The 21,121-nt window shown below is 41.0% G+C and overlaps 2 protein-coding genes across 4 annotated transcripts; both read right to left on the reverse strand.

The window, feature by feature from the left end:
• Window positions 1-16,990, reverse strand: FBXO4 (F-box protein 4). Of its 3 annotated transcripts, none has more exons than XM_039567369.1 (7): window positions 16,869-16,990; window positions 16,520-16,755; window positions 14,661-14,881; window positions 13,592-13,667; window positions 12,891-13,069; window positions 921-1,029; window positions 1-771 (listed from the first exon to the last, which is right to left on the reverse strand). In XM_039567369.1, exons 1-7 carry the CDS (start codon window positions 16,962-16,964, stop codon window positions 768-770), a joined length of 921 nt encoding a protein of 306 aa, XP_039423303.1. In that variant the 5' UTR covers window positions 16,965-16,990; the 3' UTR covers window positions 1-767. The 3 variants fall into 3 exon arrangements, with proteins under 3 accessions (XP_039423303.1, XP_039423302.1, XP_039423301.1); XM_039567368.1 differs by having other exon boundaries at window positions 5-531; XM_039567367.1 differs by lacking the exons at window positions 1-771; window positions 921-1,029 and adding exons at window positions 9,227-10,916; window positions 11,862-12,037.
• A 175-nt stretch (window positions 16,991-17,165) lies between these two features.
• On the reverse strand, window positions 17,166-20,805 carry CZH5orf51 (chromosome Z C5orf51 homolog). Its single transcript, XM_039567370.1, has 6 exons — window positions 20,736-20,805; window positions 20,115-20,215; window positions 19,587-19,733; window positions 19,053-19,184; window positions 18,737-18,851; window positions 17,166-17,597 (listed from the first exon to the last, which is right to left on the reverse strand). Exons 1-6 carry the CDS (start codon window positions 20,803-20,805, stop codon window positions 17,308-17,310), a joined length of 855 nt encoding a protein of 284 aa, XP_039423304.1. The 3' UTR covers window positions 17,166-17,307.
• Window positions 20,806-21,121: the final 316 nt, after the last annotated feature.

The raw sequence follows: 21,121 nt of genomic DNA on the forward strand, positions 1-21,121 counted from the left end.
AGTTTTCATGAAGAGTATCACAGCTATTTTTAACAGTACAAAGTACTTTCCTTCAAGACAGTGCTAAAGTTCCTTATTTCCGTACAAAAATAGTGAATTTGATGCAGTTTTTAAAAATAGCTCACAGATTTTCTGGAAATGAGAATTAATTTCCTGAAAATTAATTAATTTCCTTTTTCACCTATGGACCAAACACTGAGACTGTCATTCTGGTATTCTTATGGGAGTTGATTCTGAACTAAGAGGCTTGGACATGCATTGAAATACATCTGGCTTTTTTGCCTTTTAAATTCTAAGAATTCAGTTGTTCCAAGAGAAGCACCACAGAAAAACATCTAGACCATCCAGTGTCTCTCCCAGCCTCCAACTCATATTTTTGCTTTAGGTTTCAGCTTCAATTTTTATTATTTCCTGTTAGCCCAGCAGACTGTTGCATGATCCAGAAGCTCACAAACCCAGAAGCTCACAAACTCTTTTCAAGAGTACACTCTTCAAAGTGTATGAAAATGATGATAATCAAAAGAGTGGGACCTAGAATTCATAAAAGGGATATTCAGGTAGAACATTTCTAAATATATTTTTCAATTATCAGACTTAAGTAAATCATATTTTCAGGTGATAGATTTTCCAGCTTCTTTTCACTTCCCATGATTTAGTGATGTAATAGAAAAAAGAGTCTTTGATTCTTCATAATAAAATGAAAGAAGCAGCAGTGAGAGTTTACACATTCAGGTTGGACAATCCTGAGACACAGGGAAGATCACTGTTTACCTAAAGCAACATCAGAAAGGGAGTGAGTAAATACAGAAAAATGTCTTAAAAGTTTTGTTTTACAGTGATGCTTTTATCACTGTGCAGAGTTTTCCACTCTCATCCGGTCCAAGCAGTGCCACTTAGTTTTATCCCCCTGTGTTTCTTACCTCGTAGTTAAGTAGTTACTGCACTGGAGTAAGATCAATCTTCGTGGTTTTTGTTTGAACAGTTCATTGCTCAAATTGCTCCCACGCCTCTGGCTGACAACAGTAGGTGCTGCAGAAATAAAAAAAAATAAAATCTGAGTACAGAGAATTTGATAAAGAAACCATGATTCACCTACATAAAGAGATGATAGATGAGCTGGGCTTTAAAAATGTGCAGACAGAAAAGAGACAGACACACAAAAAAGGACAAGGAGGAGAAATTATTAGTGTTAATAAATGCAAAGATATCGTGACTGCTTCAGAATGTCTGAAAAACAAATTTTTGGGGGCCAGGAAAATATATTTCATGTCCAGTCACTGTAGATAATATATCTATCTGCTAGAGATGGTAGACTAATCCACCACGGCCATTCCAAGGACCTTATATAAATGACTGACGCTGAAGAAATAGAGATGTGATGAGCAGTCAGAGAAGGGAAAGAAGACTAGAAAGCCTGGAAAACCCATGGAAGGTGCAACTTTGAGAAGTACAGGTAATAAAAGAAAGTGAAAAAAACTCAGAACTGGAAAACAACCAGGATATGGAGCATATGAGGTGTGCCTCTCTTCATTCGGGTCAAGCCTCTTGCAAGCAGGGTTGGAAGTAAGGAAGAGGAGAATGACAGTTACCAACTGGAAGAGGTGTCCCTGTGCAGATCAATAAAAATGCATTTGGTTCTTGAATCGAAGTAAGTAGAGTAAATAATCAAACAGCAGACTTTGCCCCTGTCATTGGTATTGATTGATGTCTTTTTGACTGAAAATTATACTGCTAATTCCTTTTTATTTAATTATGAAACCAAGTTCTTCTAGCTTACCCTGGTCAGGGAGATTCCTCATTATGCTGTAGATTGAGTTATGCCAGTAGCTGAATTACAGGCTTGTAGCAGTTTGCTAAAGAGGGAAAATCACTGCACCAACCCCAAAGAAAGTAAGCAAAGGTGTTTCTTTTTCTATCCGGAGGTGAAGTGGTGAGCACAGTATTAGATGAATTGCAGGCCTCAGTTTCTGACAGTGAAATCAGCCATACAATCAGTTGTCCATACAATCAAATAAACCTAGAGCTTCAACATCAGCCTGACTAGAATACTTCAACTGAATAAGAAACAAATTTAATGAATTATCTATCTATCTATCTATCTATCTATCTATCTATCTATCTATGTCTTTCATAATTTCTAAAGGAAAAGTAAGGCACTCATTTTGCAAAGGCTCACATGCTAAATTTCAGGCATATGAGTACTACTGACTTAGATGATCCTTCTCACACACGTGGTACTTGAAGGGTCTGAATTTGTAGTCAGATTCTACAGCACATTGAACATATTAAAGGACTAATAACACTGACTTTATTACATTTATGGCAAAACTTCACTCTTATGTTCTAAACTTTGAAATAAACAGTCTGTACAGGAACATCTTATTATTCTGCAAACAGTGGAGCAACTTGCCAAGGGAGCAGCACTGTGACCTTGGTGTGTGATTGACAGCAACAAACAGAACAGAATATTGCCAGTATCCAGATAAAGGCAGAGTATAAGCTGGGAGTATAAACTGAGCACTTTTTTACACAAGACTTTCAGTCTGTCTCAAAGAGCTAAAACAAACAAAAGAATTAAATATTGTAAACCAAATTCTTAGGAGCAGTGGTGTTGCAACATGCTAAAGTAGCACAAAATCTCCAAAATGCTCTCTGATGATCTCTCACTTTGTCTCTATATAGGGACTTTGGGTCTCTAGGTACTCTCAACAACACCCTACTTAAGTATCCTTGAATAGTCATGTGATGAAAACCTTGGGGACAAATACAGGGGGGGATTTTTTACTGATTCCTTGATCTACATGAGTGAGTTAGAGGATCCCAATCCTCTCTTGACTTGAGACAGCAGGAACATATTTCAGTGGATTCAGGCTACATCTATGCTCTATTTAAAAACTGTCTCCGACTCTTTATCAATGTGACTGGGAGTAAATTTCAGGATTTGGGTGGGTCCAGTGCTCTGGAACCTCAGAGGAGGTGAGGCTGCATTACTCCTTGTTATGGCTTGCTGCCAGCTGGGATGGACAGTGTGAGCTGTAACCATACAGTGCAGTCAAGGTGCAAACACTATCCCAGTGCATCTCTTTGGGTTGTGCTGCATCTGCCGTCTAAGCAGCCATGTCTAAGCATGGTCTGCAGCTTGCTGAGGCCAGGATGTGTGTTTCACAGAGCCCTTGTAGTTACACTGTGTCAAACGGTGATCCAGGGGCAAATAAAAAGACTTCATTCAAAGATTTAGCGAATTGGATCTCTATTTTGGAAACACAGTATTTGTTTATCTTACAAGACATTGTCATTTAAGGCGTACCTTCTGTGAATTTACTCTGGGACTGTTTTACAGTATTTTATCCCAGAGTATAAATCCAGTGTGCTGATGCTGTTTTCCAGAAAAGGGATATGTGTTGCTGGCATAATTTGATCCACTTCAAATGAACAAAGTACTCTTATTTTGGAATAAGGGCAGGAATAAAGCCTTCTTACAGTTTTTCAAGTACAGCTATTTTTTCTGAGTTCAATATCTAATTGGAGGCAACTTTGGATTGTAGGCAGTCTGGCTAGGTATTTCAGAGGTGTTAGGAAAATGATATGCGTTCTGAGGAGTGATGCTGTAATTGTTGTGCCCTAATTGTTGTGCCAACTTCTACCTGCACTCAGATAATATGAAGCTTGACAATCTCTGGGTGCGTTGCAAGCCCCTCACTGGGGCAACCTGACCTTTCTGGCCGTTGCAGGGAATACTGTGACAACATTGATAGTCCAATAGCCAGTTATCTTCATTCCACTTTGATGTGCACAAAACAAAACCAAATTAGCAACATATAAATGCACAGAAATATCCAAGAAGCATTTTCACTAAGAATACAAGATCAGACTTCATGGATTTCACTGCATATTGTGCCATAACTATTGAAATTCTGTGGATGTTTCAAAATTCCAAGACCTTCCTTTCTCCTGGTGTATTCAACTCTGTGTGCTCAAATATGGGATAAACTTATACATGCAGAAAGTGATTAGAATTAGGAGAGTATTCCTGGCATATAGCTGCCCCTCTGAGTGCAGGATCTCACGTGGTCCAGCTGAAGCACAGCTCTGTGTTCTCTCCCGCACCTGACTTCACAGTTGTGATTTGCTTGGCAAATCACAAATCAGGCCAATGAATTTAATCTGGTGCACAGACTAGAGGGCAGGAAGGAAACTGTTGTGCTGGAATACTTAAAGACTGGAGATGCATGGAAGCTACTATTGAGGGAAAAGTAAGACCGGATCTAGCTCAGCATGTTAGGCTTGAGGGAGTCACTCAGGTGGCAGTAGACACCCATAGACAATAGGCACTGTGGAAACATCAGCATCAGGTTATTGAATGTTAGCCAGAATTTTCTGTGGCTGTTGGTTTTAATTGCCTGCCATGAATCTTGTTGGTTATTGTGTCAGCAGTTTCCAATGCCTCTTTTTCACTTGGGGCCCTCAAACTATTTAACCCCTCAGGCATACCAAGACACCCCTAAAAATCTTTACAACAGTATGTCCTTTCAGTCATTTTTTTTCAGTTTATTTGTATCTTATTGGCTACTTGTGACTGGAACAAGTGATCAGAGAATAGTGGGGGGTCAAAATGTGTGTCTGTACACCAGCTGATTTATATCAACTCAGTTCCCGTGATAAAAAGCAAGTTAGAAAACATAGTAACTTGGTAGAATTTTTGTTTGTTTGTTTTAGTGAGCCTAAAAGCAGTTCAAGTCTGTCAACTGAAAAGAAGGATATTGATACTGGCTCAGCAGCAATTCTTTTCAATACAAGACTGAAAAATGCTTGAATTCAAGTACATAATTCAAACATGTATTGATGATACTCAGAGTTACCTCTCTTGTTTTAGATTAATGTAGCAGGAGTCAGGAAACTGGGTTCTTTGGTTTCAATAATATATACTTTTACAAAATTTGAGTCTCTAAGTTTGGAAAAAACCCCGTGAGATTCTTTTAATATTGTTCGTTAGTTAAACTTGTAATTTGCATTTATTTTGTTGCAAATAGTGTGTGCTTTTTCAAAGAAGCTTGATGTGTAACTGTGTCAGTGCATCCTATGCTATACAGCCCAAGGTCTGGGTGTGTGATGAGTGAAGGTTGTTTTCTTAGAAGAGGATTCCCAGGTAACTCTTTTACTTAAATCCTCATGATTCAGATTCAAGAAAAAAATTAATTCATCCCACAGAATTTAATGTACAGCATATATGCAGATCAAATTTAACCTATTTCTTTCATATGAACTAAAGGTATGGACACTGTTTTAAATCGTCACAAAATTTAAGATGAAGCCAGCTGAATTACTGAGGGAGTTGCCTGTTAATGCCACCAGTCTTATGAGAGAAAGTTCTAAGCAACTGGTGTCTCTAGATACATTTAGGAAACTTGTATAAAACCTTTCATAAAAGATTATTTGATTCAAGTAGAGAATTTTTGTTCTTGTTTTTTTTTCTTGATGAGTAGCCCTTTTATGTTCCCATTTATGAACGTGTCTCCCATGACATCAGGCATTCATAATTCAAGTCTGTGGGGAAGACATGAGAGATAACTCACCAAAATGATATTTCTTTATCAACAGAGCACTATGGATTAAGATGTACAGCCTTCAGTCCTCAGTTACTACGTAACTACCTCAGTTCCTTTATTCTTATGTGGGAAAAGTGTGGCTTATTGTTATCACCTTGTAAAGAGTAATATGAAATCATTTCTTGAATACAGTAGGTCTTTCTGGGTTGTCATCAGGATTACTTCACAGTGAAACACTTTACAGAGCTGGGTGGATACAGTTTTCTGGAACTGTATCAGAGTTTCATACTTAGAGCTCTTGTCTACCAGTAGTTTGCATATTACGGAGGAATTAATTTTGAGACTCTAAGACTAGTATTGTTCAGCTTTCTTTTGATGGAGCAAATGACTTGATTGATTTCAGCCCTCAGCAAAAGACTGAATGCATTTTTCTCCCATAAGGTGACTGACTCTGCATGCTGTCACACGCAGGCTGGTGTTCCCAGAGATAGCAGGCTCCTTGTGCAAGGACAGCCAGAAATACTGCAAGTGAGAATACTGTTAGCCCATTCGGTGGGCTAACGGGTGATTCAGAAACCTCCTGATGATAAGCAAAGTCCTGCCTCCAGTAGGGAACACTCTGTGCATGTGTGCAGGACAGGTGACTGGTTTTGGAGGAGCTCTGCAAAGGCAAGCTGAGGTCCTGGGAGACCCATGAACCTGGATTCAGTAGTGTGCCCACACAGTGACAAAGGCTACATTGAGGACAAGTGCTCAATTCCCCTTTGCCCAGACTGGTAGGTCTGAATCTGGAGCAGGGTGTCCAGTTCTTGTTGGGGTCCCTCCCCTGCTGTGTAGCCCTGGCAGAGGGGCCCTGAGGGCACAGACACGGGGTTTCCCTGCCCCTGCTCAGCCTCATTCCCATGGGTTGGTTTGTGTTCCCTGCGCGGGCAGAAGGACCCTTGGTCCCGTGACTGGAACAGTTCCTCAGCAGAGCTCCGGCCATGCGGCTGGAGAAATAAACATCTCTGAAACAGCTAGCAAGAATCTGTCTGTCCATATATATTTCCTTTCCACGGGACGCCTGGTTTGGTATATGCATGTTGCAGGATCCCCACTGCAACAAGTTCTAAGCTTGCAGTATGAGAGATACAAACCAGAGAGAATCCAGCAAAGGGCCACTAAAGACACTTAAGAGGCTGGAGGAAGGAACCTTAAGATGTTGGCTGCCTGGGAACCTTGGCCAGTATTGCCCAGACTGGCACCTGTGAACAGCTTCTCAGCACAGACAGGGTAATGCTGGAGCAGGAGTGAGCTGATGCAGGTGAATCAGGGGGATGGGGAAGCAGAGCTTAAATGATTTGCTAAGTTGTTTGTTAGAAGCAATGCATACAGCTTGCTCAACACTTATTGTGCCTACCAAAGCAGGATGAGAAGATATAAGACTATTGATAAAGGGAAGGAATCTTGACCAAAGATCCTGTTTTCAACCTAACTTAAACCAGCCTTGAAGTTTGGACTTGGGCCAAGGACATAAAGAGCATGCGCAGGGAAGAAAGGTGAAAAGTTCAGAATGAGGAAGACCCTTTACTTCATCTGAGGAAGACACTTATCCATCTCAGTGACCCCTGCCCACGACCACCAGATAACACTGCGCAAGCACAACGTGGATGTAAATGACTTTTGGGCTCATTGTAATACGAGGCGAGGTTAGGAGGGGCTAGGTGATGAATATGTATAGGTGTATTGGGAAACTCAACGAATATGGAACTTGTAGCCCGATAAATACCAAGCTGAATGCAGCTGTCAGTACGCATGGCTTTGGAGGAACTATCCCCCATGCGTCCCAGCGCTGGAATAAACATACCTACTTTACTACTTATTCCAGTAGTGGAGTCTTTTCTGCATATCACAGGAGGTATCTAATCTCACTGCTTCTCAAATATACCCCTTATCCAGATCTACTGTGTTTTATTGTTTGTTAGGTCTCTTCTGTATGCCTACTACCTACATTCTTGATTCCAGTTTCGTCCTCCTAAAAGAACTGAGGGCAGCCTTTGTTCAGACATCCTCTGGGCCTGAGGTTTAAGCACAAGCTCTAGCTATAGTATCACCTTCTGTAACTGACCAAAGAATGTTATTTCTCAACTTGTGTATTTGAGGAAAGTAATTTATCCAGAACCACTAGTGCTAAAGTGGCATGCAAAAAACACACTAAATCATAGACATCAATCACTTTGCAATAATGTCAGCAATTATTTCGTATGTTTTCCTGACAGCAACTCCATCTATTCTCTTTAGCTGTGATATTCATGCTACCATACAAAGTGATATTGACAATACCCATCAGATTAAGAGGCAGCATATTCCCTGTCTATAAGGTTTTACAAAGCATGTTGATTTTCCCATAGGTTTTTCTATAACTGCACCTGCTTCCTGCACTGAGAAGGGAGTGCAATTGATTACTTGAAGCAATTTTGGCAAAGGGTTTAGGGACACTGTCTGGACAGCATCAGGGCTGAGGTGTATCAGCAGTGCCATCCTGCAGGGCACACAGTGAGCCACAGCTTCCCTCTGACGCTGCAACTAGAAGGGTCCTGACACTCCTGCTTAGACCCTCTGTGACTACCCAGGGCTGCTCCAACATCGTCATAACCTGAGAGACATGTCACCAGTGACAGTGTGCTCCCTCTGTCATAACAGCCTGGCAGGTGCCCCCAGGCACTGCTCTGGAGCTGGCAGCAGGCATTTCTGTTACTCAAAGTTTCAAAGATGAGAAAATTAGCATTCCCATAGCCACTTTCTTTTTTGGAAAGCTGCTCAGGTGAAGCTTCATTAACTGAGTTTTCTTATAAATCACATGTATTGTTATTTTAACCTTTTATTTTGGGACCACTATTTAGATAAACAATCTGCCTCAATGGGCAGGAAAGCAATTTTTTTCTAGTGCTGTTAGAATCCTTCATCCCTAGGAAAGAAAGATTCCTGGGATTCAGATCCTGATTTAATTTTTCACAAACCCATCACAGTTGCATCTACCCTGATAAATACAAAACCAATTAGATTTTAAGTGATTTTCTTTTTACATTAAAATTTTTAAATACACTTAAGTCATGTTCTAGTATTCCATACCCAACTATTTTTGAATTTTTAACGATAGTCCCAAGCTAAACTGATTACTGTGCTTCTAAATCCAGCAGACTCAGGAATTTAAATAGTAGGAATTGTCAAATCTAAAAGGCTGTGCATCTCTGCAACTATTCACTGTATGTACGCTCAACAGGCTGCCTGCCTCTTCCACAGCACACCTCTGTGCACCTCAGCTGCTCCTCTGGACAGTGCACAGGCTCATCTTCCTTGCCTGTGCTGATCCACCACAGCACTCCATCATGGAGCTCTGCGACTGCAGAGGGTTCTCATTGCCACTGGTTTTTTTCCAGACTGCACCCTTCAAACCTGTAATTCTGAAAGGTATCCTAGGTTTAAGTTAATCTAAATGACGTTCTTTAAGAAAAATTATGTACTCTACGTTTTCCTAACCTTTTGAAATGACAGTGAGTTAATTAAACTGGTAACATACAATAATGTTGTTCATCAATGACTACTGATGTCAATTGTCATTTGTTATGACAGTGTGATTGCAGTATGTGAGCACACATGAACACATGGAGGGGGCTTAACACACACAGAAAGACTAAACATTGTTTAAAAAAATCATTTATTCCTCATGAAGAAAGTAGAATGAGGATCTTACATAACCCTCCCATAGTCATAGCAGCTAATACAGCATCAGGTTGCTGCATTCAATCCCCTGCATATAGACCACTATGAAATTACTCTGACTAGCAGGAAAAACACATACACCCAGTCACAAAGCATGGAATTTTAACCCAAATACTCGTAAATCCATTGTGTCTGCTCTATTTTAAAGGGCAAAACACACGTACACTTAAAAAAAAAAAGAGGGATAAGCCACAGAATTTTCATTGTGCATATTCCTTTGGATTTTCCTGTGAAACTCCGTATGTCCTGATTAGAACACATACAACAATTATCTAGAAAGATGAATTAATTGTGCAAAAAGATGAAAAAGAGATACTTTCTAGTTCATTAAAAATTTCAAACATCTTCTCAAATGAAATGACATAGCTGTGTTGATCATCAATCATGTATCCCAGATTAAGGGCAGTTACAGCTGTATGTGCACCATGCAGTCATTTATCTAGGTACCAAGAAAAAATTGTGAGACACTTGAATTTCCATGAAGATAGGAGAAAAAAAAAATCCCAGAATAAAGCAAATAAATGCACAGAAATCCAAGCAAAGTTTCTGAACATTCCCTCAGTAATAAAAACAGGAAAAGGCAGAAGACTATGACTATCCCAAAAGACATCAATATGGAAAACACAATTCCAGCTTTAAAATGTTGCTTTGCTTTTCATAAAAATTTTTGCAACTGTGTGGAAAATTTCAAGACAGGTACAATTCACATCTGCAAATAGCCACAACTATTTGAAAAACTGATAGTGTATGCATACAATGAAGTCCTGGAGTACTAATGATTCTACTTAACATTTGTTCAAGGTATCAGAGGCACGTCCAAAATGATTTCAGTGCAAAAGAAAGCAGAAGATGCTGAAGTCTGTCGTGGTTGGTTAATAAGTAAGATCACAACAAAGAAACAATTCATACACAGCAGTGTTTGTTTGCTTCTAGAATTTTGGTCTGGGCTGACAACCCCCCCTGCTATTTTTTGTCTGGACATTTTTTCTAGAAAAATACAGGAGAAGTCAGTCTTTTGAAATCAGGAGTTACTGTCTTTCTGTCAGCCTTTTACTGTACAACCCACAGTGTATTTTCTTTGGTCAGGAAGTGTCACTGTAAAGATCTCCACTGAATATATTTACTACATGTGTGATAGGGCTGTGCTGATAAACTAATGTAGTGTTAGATATATATTTACAGAAGATATTAGACCATCAGATATATTGAGAAAAGATTGTGCTCTAAAGGCCTCTGGTTGAAAGAAATAAACCAAACCAAAGCAAACCAAACCACTCAGATTGTCCCTCCAAATCACTTCTTCATGGCAACTGGAATCCAGGCAATCCTACTCATACTTCTAATTCAGGACTATAGTTGGAAGAATGTTAAGGATTTAAGTATGTGCAGTGAAATAAATGCAGGTTTGCTTTTTAATTTTCCCTTCTGACAGTACTCTGGCAGGAAGGACAAGATTCTCACTTCAACTGAAATGCAAACCACCAAAGGGTTTATACAGTGCAACAATGCCTAATTCCATTACTGTGCATTTTTACTATTTGCTTCTTCCAAGAGCCACTCAATTCCATTTAGCAATCCATCTAAAGTTGCAGCTACAGTGTCCTGCATCTGTGGGGGGGAAAAAAAAAGTTAATGTAGTACTAGAGATAACAACTAACAGGATCTAACAGTATTTTAGTATCACTGTGTGTCTATCTCTAAAGTCAGAAACACTCATAATCAAATCTAAATTTTTATCACTAGTGTAAAGGTCCTTTAGACAAAAAAGGTTTTATAAGAGTAAGAAGACAAAAACTCCCCTCCTATTAGGAAAGCTTTCACTCTTGGCATCAGGGTGAATTTTTTTCAATTGTTCCATCAGCTATTCTGGAACATTATACTTTATTTACAGATGGCAATCCACTTGAAAATTTTTATTGTACCTCTTAGAGCAAAAATGCTGCTAGCTTTAGACTTCTATGCATATTATTAACACTCCGATTTTGTAATATCCCATCCAGAGGCTGTTATAAATGGTATGTTGTGTAAGAAGCCTATAAACATTTTCCTTATGAAAACAAAGGAATTATCTCAAATAAGAGTTTTTTCTGATTAAGTTATTCTTCAGCTGCACAACATCAACAAAAATTAATCCTGTGTGGCTGAACCATGCTGATAGATACTGTGCTTGACAAGCATAAAAAAACGGGTTCAGGACCTCTGGACCTCAGATCCTAGGTTAAAAACTGATCTGTCAAAAACTGAAGACTTTAGATTTAAATGAACTGAAGCTTCCTTACTCCCTTCAAGACCATCATTTGTCCTTCCTTACATTCTGGTTCCATCTAAGTCTCTAGTGTGCTTTTGGGCAAGTCACTTAGTTCTTTGTGTTCAGATAGGCTAATGATTCACCTTAGAGGACCAGACAAACTAAATCCTCCACTTTAGCAGAGAGCTCGTGTACTAGAGTTGAAAGCTGCACACTTGCTTAGGTAGGTATGGTTCAGGAACATGAAAGCCTAAATTACATTTCAACCACAGAAAAACAGAAAATAAAGGTTTAAGAGCAAGTACCATCCAGGGCTGACGTAGCAGATTTAGTTGCAACTGATGTGCCACGTAAACACACGGAATTCTTTTCACACCAGCATGAGACACACAGGACAAAACCAGCAGAGGCCTGTTCGGAGGCCCGAGGGCTGGATCAATCATTGCCAAAATACGAGCCAGCTCCTCCGGACGATCATGCTCTAAGAAACAATTTTTAATATATGAATCTTAAGTATATGCAAATACAAGGTGTTTTCATTTTTGGGGTTTATTTTGTTTCAGAGGTGATGAGACAGAGGGCTGGAAAGGCCAAATAATCTTGTTCTGCTTATCACAAGACTGATTCATCTGCCCTTATGTTACACAGATATTAATGACATTTGATGTTATTTAAAGATCTCCACAGACTCTATGGCAGCCTATTCCAGTCCTAACATCAGAATGTTTTCTGAGTACCTCACAGAGATCAAAATTTCAACAAGACATTCAGAAATACTCATACACTGCACAGTTAGCAGCTCTTCCCTACTGAATGCACTTTTCTCCTTAGTGTATCCCTTAAATTTTTTTTCACTTGCCTCTTTCCTGAGCTAGCCCTTTTCCTCCATTCAAAGCTGATGAATGTAAAGACAATTACCATAATTATTTGGATTACCATCTTACAGGACTAACCTGATTTAGACTAACTGCATTTTCTACTGTTTTCCTGGTGAAGGTTGTTTCTGGGCTATTACACCACAAACCATGTACTTTGAGGTTTCTCCTACACATACGCAAGGTTTTTGTTTACTTTGAATTGTTCCGTTTTTTATTCCAGATAATTTCCCACATGTAATGTAGATAGCAGCAGTATCAGTATATGCCATAAAAAAAACAAGGGGCCATAACCCCTAGGACAAGAGAGTGTCTAGGACAGGAGACCTCTTCAACAGGAAAGCAATGATGAAATAGCAGATTTTGAAAAGATCAGAACATGGATTTTGATGTATTGCATATTTTTTGTAATCTAACACTCCAGTTACTCATGAAATATAAATAAGAGAAACCCCTTACCTTTTTGAGCTTCTGCATTGGCAACATAAATGAATCCATCAACTACTTCGCACACCTTCCTCACTTGAGCTATTACACTGTAGTGCACAGCTTGCTGATTCCCTACTATGCTGTTCTCTTGGTAAAACATCTTATTCACAGCAACAGCTTGCTCTTCCCTTGCTCTCCTCCTTTCCACACTGAAAGATATTTCAGTATTTCAGTAGTCAGGTTAACTGAGAATGCCAAAACTGAGTCTTTGAAAGTCTAGGTGGCACAGGAAAAGGATAGGAAAACGGGCTGAGCCAGGAAAATGGTTTCACTTCTCCCTGCCCCCTCCTGCCCTGCTTTCTTTCCGAGTGCACATATAGAGGTGGTTAGCAATCTGCAAGATGTGTATGAAAATAACACTCCAGCGTGAGTAGAGAATGTTTTAAAAGGGACTCAACCAAGGTATCAAGAGGGATAGAGGCACCTGTAATGCACCTGTCGTACACCTTTGGTACGTAAATAGTTTGGAAAAGCTTTATTATTTCCATGTGAAAACTCAGAGGTTGAAAAAAGAAAGGAAAAACAAAGGCATGCATTGAAACTTCAATTTATAAGGGATATCCATGCATGAGAAAGGGCACATGAAAGTCACATGACAAGATTACGAAGAGAAGTATGAAACAAATGAGAAACTGTACTTTTTATCTGGTGGAGAACAGATCTTATCTTACCTCGTGGTGGAATACAGTGTCACAATATTGAATTTTTGACTGTTGTTAAACTGAAAACTGACTCCTGATCCGATTCCTAGAGGGAAAAAAAATGAATATATGTGATTACAAGTATTTGGCTACTGAAAACAATTAAGTGGTAGTTCAGAAATTCCAGTGCTGCCACAAAATTAATATATTCAAGCCTAGATATTGCTGTTAGCAGTAGCGGATTTACTATTTTACAATTAAACTTTATACATGCTCCAACTGATCAGACTTTTAATTTAATGAAAATCAAGTCAATGGTATGAAAACCATTTCCATATTTTTGATTATTAGACTTGAACCTAGAAATCTAAATCAGAATGGAGCCAGACTTGTGTTTATTAGCTGAAACTGGCATAGAAAAGGCTCCAGTCTGCTTATGACAAGCTGCATTGAAAAGGACATATGAAAGAAATAAAAACCCACTAAAAATAATTTTCATGCTCCCTATAAATACAATTTAATTATTCTAATTCTGCTATGCTGAAGTAACCATTAGGTAAAAACTAACACACTTTTGTCTCTGGCTTGGACTGAAGTCAAATTAGACTTTCAAAGCTACTCTTTTAAACATAAAAAAAAAATCCCTCACCTGCTTTTGTAACTCTTCTAAATAAAATTTACATCATTGATATCAGAATACCAAATCCTGTAAGAATCAGCCTTGAGTTCCTGTATAAAATCACAAATGTGTTTTTTAGCCACTTACTGCAAGCAATACTGAAAGAAAGGCCTGTCTGCATTTATCAATTACAACAGCAGCTGTAACACAGAATTTTGGATTAAAATAGAGGGAGCAAAATGATTCTTCTGACAATGTGCAAATTTAATCGTAAGTCCACTGAAGCTGTTAGTTTGTCCCAAATGTTCACTGCATGTATCCTTCTGAACAAATCAGAGAGAAAATGGTTTGTTTTTACCATGATTCTACTGAATGTTAAGGATACAAAAAAATCATTCCTTTTTTTCATTTCTCCTCCCAAGTTTTTTGTGTTGTATCTATTTACAACATATGAAGGCCAAAAGCCAAAAGCATCATTACCATGAATTTGTCTATGAGGTAGGCCAGCTACTAGCAGAATTTCTGGGCATGTCATCATCTTTTGTACTAAAGAGTCATCCAGCTCTTCCAAACCTGGCCCAAACATAGCAAAGCGAGGTTCTGCCTGAGTGACCAGTGAATGCAAAAAGGAAGTCACAGCCCCATACCGAGGACGGCTCGATTTCAAACTTCTTCTACCCTGAGGACAGCTCCTTTTATATCTGTGTAAAATAGATGCAACTAGAAATTAAACACAAAATACAAAAGAGGTATTAATCAAACAATATAAATTGATTTAGGTCCCACACCTCTCATGCTTCGGTACTGGTACAACTCAAAGCATAGGTCAAAAATTATAAAGGTCCAAACTGATGGTTTCAAGCACCAGTAAAAAGCAGGCAAAGGCATCAGTTCTTTTGAAGTCGAAATGCTGCTTTTTTGGACCTTAGTATACACTTCTATCTACAGATCTTTCAGTTTATTTAAAAAAAAAATTCACAAATTCCCTATCCTCACTGAATACACAATATAGGTAAAATAACATAAAAGCAGAAGAGTCACATTAAAAATTAAATTTAAAAAATGAACCTTTTGAGTGCATTTTAAACCTTAATTAGACTGCTTTTGTGTTTGCAACAGGTAACCACCTGAAAAGAATAATTTTCCCTGTAGGTACAGAGCATGCAAGCTGTGGAAGGAGACAAGTGTTTTCTGCAAACTTAAATCCTCGTTTGGTGTGGATGCTAGAAGGCATGGAAAGACTGGTAATTGAGGCGAAGAGTAACAGACAGACATCCTACAGAAGCAGCTTCAGTCTGCTTCTGTAGACATGGCAGGCTGCTGCTGGACAAACCACTTCAAGGAAATACCAAATGTGTGCTACTTAATACCCACACTGAGATGCTTCAGTTGAGATCAGCAAAATCGCTAAGTGCATGCGGACACAGTGGAAATCAGTAACAGGTGGTTTCAAATAGGTGGTTCAGACCTAAACAGATTCAAATCTAATTTCAAAAGCAGTATATATTTTGCACTTCAAATTCTGGGCATATTGTTCCCATCTGTTAAGTGGGGCTGAAGGGCACAGAAATTGTACAAGTTGATGCACTAACCACGAAGCAACATACTAAGCACCACCTTTGGAAAATATAACTGCAAATAGATCAAAAATCCCAAACAAATCCACAGAGCACTACTGCAAATTAAGGGGACTGAATGAAGTTTAGAAAAGAAATCACCACAGAATCATCTACTTGTCTTAAGAGCTCTTATCAGTCATCTAAACACATTTAGTGTGTTGATATGCTTTTCAACTATACTACCTGAAACCAGTCTTTGTCTTACAGCCTTTGACAATCAGAGCTAAAACAATACAACTTGTTATTCTGTGCACATTCTGTGCACTTTTCTATTATTAGGTCTTCCACATAAGATGGAAAAAAAAAAAAGAAGATTCATTCCACTTGCTGCAGTTTGAAGACTTCTTGGTACTTTTATGAAAATGCTTACCATAGCACTGAGAGTAAAGAACACTTCTTTATCAAGATCGACGGTATGCAGAATTTCTGTGCCATAGCAGACATGCAGTTTACAAAAAGCTTTAATTTTTTATAGCACTAGCTTTGTCTTTTTTACAATGTTTTACATTCTTTTTGAGTTCCAAACAAAAAGAGCTGACCAGACTGTGGAACAACAGGAAATTGTGTTTCCAAAATAAACAATGAATTTGAGACACATCACAATTTAAAAAGCAGCTTACAGCAGAGCTTTATTGCTGTAAATATGAAAGATGCCTGGGGGCTGAGTATTACTGCTGCAGGCACACTTGGAGTCATGTAAGAGAATACGGGGATACTTACACTGCCATGTAATCATACAGCGCATTGTCGCTGACCTCTGAAAAGGCTTTATTAAAAATCTCCACATCTGGGAGTGATTTCCAATCAACAGATGTCCAAGAGGGGAGATCCCGCAGGAGAAAATACCTCCACAACAACGGGTCTTGCACAGCTGCCCTCCAGTAACAACTTGTGCTTCCTAAACGGCACAAATCTTGGGGCGAGAGGAAGGACATGATGTTCAGCTGCACGTCGATCTGAAAACCATTGAGAGCAGCGGTTTAACGACTCAGGAATTCAGCAGTGAAGGACAGGGCGGGACGCAGCGCTTTGCTCCCCCCGCCCCGCCCTGCGACCGGGCCCTACTCACCGCAGCAGCCGCAGAGCGCTCTCTCCCTCCGCGCCGTCCGGGGGCGTCGGGAGCGGGGGCCGGCGCGGTCCCGCCGCGCTCGCGGGGACCCCGCATCCAGCGCTCCCGAGCACGCGCAGCCCGCCCCGCACCGCGGCCTCCAGGCCGGCGCGCGCGGCTCCGCTCCCGCCGCCATGGCGCGCCCCGCCCGGCACCGCGCCGCGCACGCTCCGCCAGCGCCGGGCCGCTGCGGGCCCACGGGCGGCTGCCGCACCCGCTCCCCAGCACTGCACCGCACTTCGCACCGGGAGTCCGGGAGTCCTTTGAATGCGCGTTTTTAATGCAACGGAAGTATACATTTTGGTTGGAAAAAGAAAGTGAGACACCGAAGCAGAGAGAACCTCCTTGAGCGTGCTCTTATGTCGCAAGTTTTCTTCTGGCACAGACAATGCAGTGGATCTTAGCTGTGGGACTTCACAAAGTAACGCAGCATTTGTTTTGCAGTTGTTGTGTTCCACCCTTGACCTTTTAAGGGTCCCTCACATACGGCCACATATTTTGTTAACATGTTTCTGCCTGTTTCTTGGAAATCCAGCGATACGCTCTGTGATCTGCTGCCCAGGTCACTGCTGGACACAGGATCTACTGACTCAAGGTTTTCCTGCTTCCCTTCTCCACAGTGTTTCAGTCCCCAGTAGCACATTTCTCCACTGTACATCATAGCCAGTAAGTGAGTGTCACTAAATATACCTGCAAAAATAATTTAGATCAAGTACTTTACTGTTCTGGAATAAGCAAGTACGCAGCTTGTTAACTTTCAGTAACACTGGGGGGAAAAAAATTCCAAAAAGACAGTGTAAGTATATAATTATATAAATATATAATGCCCAGAAGAAAACCTAGATCAAGACCATGCTCATTTCTCTGTCCAGTTTGGCCCTCCATAATGTTAAAATCTTTTAAGATTGCCATATAAATATTATTTCTGTAATTTTGTTTGCCTATTTATCTCATAGAATTTCAGTATTTCTTTATAGTCTGTTTAGCACAGGCATGACTGTACATATTTACTTTAGAATATTTCTGTGCCTCCCACAATTTAAGTCTAAAAGATACTGTTTGAGGTCATCTTAACTCAGGTTAACCAGCAGCAACTTTAGTATTTGAACTGAAAGGCACACGTGTGTCTTTCACAAAAAGACAAATCCTGCTAAATAAATCCTCAACTTGGGTTTGCATTATGGAGTATATAGGAGCAATGCCACTTTCAGATGAAATTAAGCAAGATGCTCCATCCCACTAGTCAGAGTAGGTAGAGCTGTTTTTGAGTATGCTCAACATGGACACTGAGTCCTCAGCACCAGCTGTTTTACCTTACAAATCCCCTCCTACTGCATCACCCTACCTGTATCACACTGATACAGCCTAAGATCCTCCTGTAAATGCTCAAAAGGAATGAAACCTATGCAAAGCTAAATAAAGTGGTGACAGAGATAATTTGCCAAAACTAACCAATTCTGCATATGTTTGTACCTGCGTGAAGTCTGTAATTGTGTTTGTGCTGCCCTAGTACTAGAAGGGAAGACCAATATGTCAACCTCTGGCACCCTCTGCAGTCGTATTTGTGCCTTAAACATCTGTCAATTCTGAATTGGATGGTTGTAAAATACTGTGTGTAAACACTGCCAGCGTAAAACACTGCTGTGCATCAAACACTTGTTGCGTCAGTTCACCTCCCTCCAGTGCATAAACACCAGGAAAATGAGTGTCAGGTCTTGGATACAAATTAAGTCAAACAATAAAAACACGCAAAAAAGCACTGCATAAAGCAGTTACTAAGAGGAGTGGGTTGTGGGGGTTTTTGGAGTTGTTTTTTTGGGTTTTTTTACCTTCACTGAGTAATGTAGCAGTGTCTTTATCTGGAAGTGAGACATCTTCGTCTAGTTGAAGAGGGCATCTAAAGCTAAGCATCTTCATTAAGTAGTGAACTCCATCATTAAGACACTGAGTATGGTTAAAAAATTGAGGAAAAAACAAGTTCCAGTTAAATTAATGATAGGCAGAAATAATTCTTTCTATGAAGTCCCCAAAATCCTAATTAAAGAAAAACAAAACAAAACAAAACAAACAGCCATATTTTAAAAGTGAAGAGTCAAACTTTAAAGCTGTATTCACAAGCTCATAGAACATTTTCATCTCCTTTACCTTTTTAAATGTGGCAATGTTTTCTTGTAGCCATTCGCTCCTTTCTTTTGCTGTATGGCAATACATGTAAAGCAGGGCTCCTTTTCTCCAGTAAAGACATTCTAACAACTCTGCACCAAGGATGTTGATGGGCTGAAATAAAATCCAACAAACTGGTCTAAGACAGAAATAAATCAGAATTACACCTATGCACTGTCACATATGCAAACAGTGTGTAAATCTCTTACTTTAGGGACTGTACTTGACAGCAACATGCAGAGAGACAAGCCTAGCCTAACCTAACATTGTAGGTGAAATGGAATCATCATTAACTGCCAGTGGAATCATGAGATGTTAACAAGGGAAATTCTGAGCACACAAGGTATTTCAAACAATATTTTCAGGAATCACTATTTAAATACCAAATAGGCTTGAAAATGTTTTTTTAATGCATTTTTAATGCAAAGTTCTGCCCACCAGAAATACAAACACTACTATTCCATTTCAGATTTTTTATTTTTAAATAATGAAATAATTCACCTTCTGGCTACTCACTTCTTCATTTATGCTGCATTCCCTCACTAGGTCTTCTGGTTCTGAAAGAATATAAATAAGTTCTGTAAGTTTTTGCAGGGAAGATTCTTCTGGAAAATCTTCATCCACAAGCTGGTTTTCCTCAAAGTATGTAATGTCTAGAACAGCCTATGAAAACAAGAACATATACAAAGTAGAAATGCTACCGTCAAAATAATCAAATGGTGGAGTGTTGTAATTTAGAAAGCTCGTTAGTTTATAACATATTACAATTTAAAGGTTTTTTTAACATTTAGTTTACAAAAGGTGCAAGTTAGAAGTATTGAAGGATTGGTAAAGCTAAACCCCCTCCTGTCCCTGAAGTAAAAGCACAATTATTATCGACTCCAAGTTATCCAAGTCAAAAGCAGCCCTGTGCTTCACAGACGGTCACCACACACTTCAAGAAGCAGAGATGCCTTTCTGCTCCACCCTTTTATTACACCAAACCCTCTCCAAAACCCTACACAGATTTTCTTAAAAGGAAATTTGATGTCCATAATAAAGTACCTGGGTATAGAGCTGAAAAAGCGTGGATGGATGTTCTTTCCCTTCGTTGCAGAGGTCCTTCAACTTGTCCAGAGTAGCAGAGCCTTTTGCTAAGAAGGTATCTGAGGGAAGAATACAATGCTCCCTTAGCGCTGATGAGCACTCAGCAGGAGCCTTACTCACTCTCCTTTTCCACGTGGTTTTATCCATCCTTGGGGCACCTACCAGAGCGGCTGAATAATACAGAACTTGAACAGGCCGGTCATCCTGTCAGACCGCACCTTTCACGATTAAATTAAGGCCACCCGCGGCCGGAGGTCTGATGCTCCCAAGCGCACACGCCGCTTGCGGACACGTTCTACCCCGCCGCCCCTGTCCCGGTGCCGCCCGTGCCGCCGGTGCCGCCCGTGTCCCCGGTACCGCCCGTGTCCCCGGTGCCGCCCGTGTCCCCGGTGCCGCCCGTGCCCCGGTGCCGCCCCTGTCCCGGTGCCGCCCGTGCCCCGGTGCCGCCCGTGTCCCCGTACCGCCCGTGTCCCCGGTGCCGCCCGTGCCCCGGTACCGCCCGTGCCCCGGTGCCGCCCGTGTCCCCGGTGCCTCCCGTGTCCCGGTGCCGCCCCGTGCCGCCCCCGCCGCGCCGCTCACCGCGGGCCCCGGGCACCCCGAGCCGCCGGCCCAGCGCCGCCACCCGCGGCCGCAGCGCCGCCACCGCCATCGCCGGCCCGCGCGCGGCCCCTCCACGCAGGCGCAGCGGCGCGGAGCCGGCGGGGCGGGAGCGGCCGCGCCTCCGGCTGCGGCTCCCGGGGAGCGGGGCCCGCGGGCCCGGCGGTGCCGCCGCCGCCCTGCCCCGCTCGGACACCCGGCCCGGGACACCCCCACCCCACCCTTTCGCCCACTGACGGCTGGGACTGCAGTTCTGGGGTTGTGTGGGCGTGAAAGGTCTTTCATAACAGACGCGTGTGGCGTCTGCAGAGCCCTGTGTGTCCTCGGGAAGAGTCCCTAGCGTGACCCTGTGTTTACAGAATTTACGG

Source organism: Corvus cornix, chromosome Z (assembly GCF_000738735.6).
Source record: "Corvus cornix cornix isolate S_Up_H32 chromosome Z, ASM73873v5, whole genome shotgun sequence".
NCBI classification, from domain to species: domain Eukaryota; kingdom Metazoa; phylum Chordata; class Aves; order Passeriformes; family Corvidae; genus Corvus; species Corvus cornix.

What these genes read in the sequence shown, in the direction of transcription:
- FBXO4 (XM_039567367.1), bottom strand. Translation starts at nt 16,964, where the DNA reads ATGCGGGGTCCCCGCGAGCGCGGCGGGACCGCGCCGGCCCCCGCTCCC. An exon ending in CTGTATGATTACATGGCAGT is followed by an intron (nt 14,882 to 16,519) that starts GTAAGTATCCCC and finishes TATTTTACACAG; the next exon opens with ATATAAAAGGAGCTGTCCTC. An exon ending in ACCTCATAGACAAATTCATG is followed by an intron (nt 13,668 to 14,660) that starts GTAATGATGCTT and finishes TTTTCCCTCTAG; the next exon opens with GAATCGGATCAGGAGTCAGT.
- CZH5orf51 (XM_039567370.1), bottom strand. Translation starts at nt 20,805, where the DNA reads ATGGCGGTGGCGGCGCTGCGGCCGCGGGTGGCGGCGCTGGGCCGGCGG. An exon ending in TTTTTCAGCTCTATACCCAG is followed by an intron (nt 19,734 to 20,114) that starts GTACTTTATTAT and finishes TTGTTTTCATAG; the next exon opens with GCTGTTCTAGACATTACATA. An exon ending in AATGCAGCATAAATGAAGAA is followed by an intron (nt 19,185 to 19,586) that starts GTGAGTAGCCAG and finishes ATTTTATTTCAG; the next exon opens with CCCATCAACATCCTTGGTGC.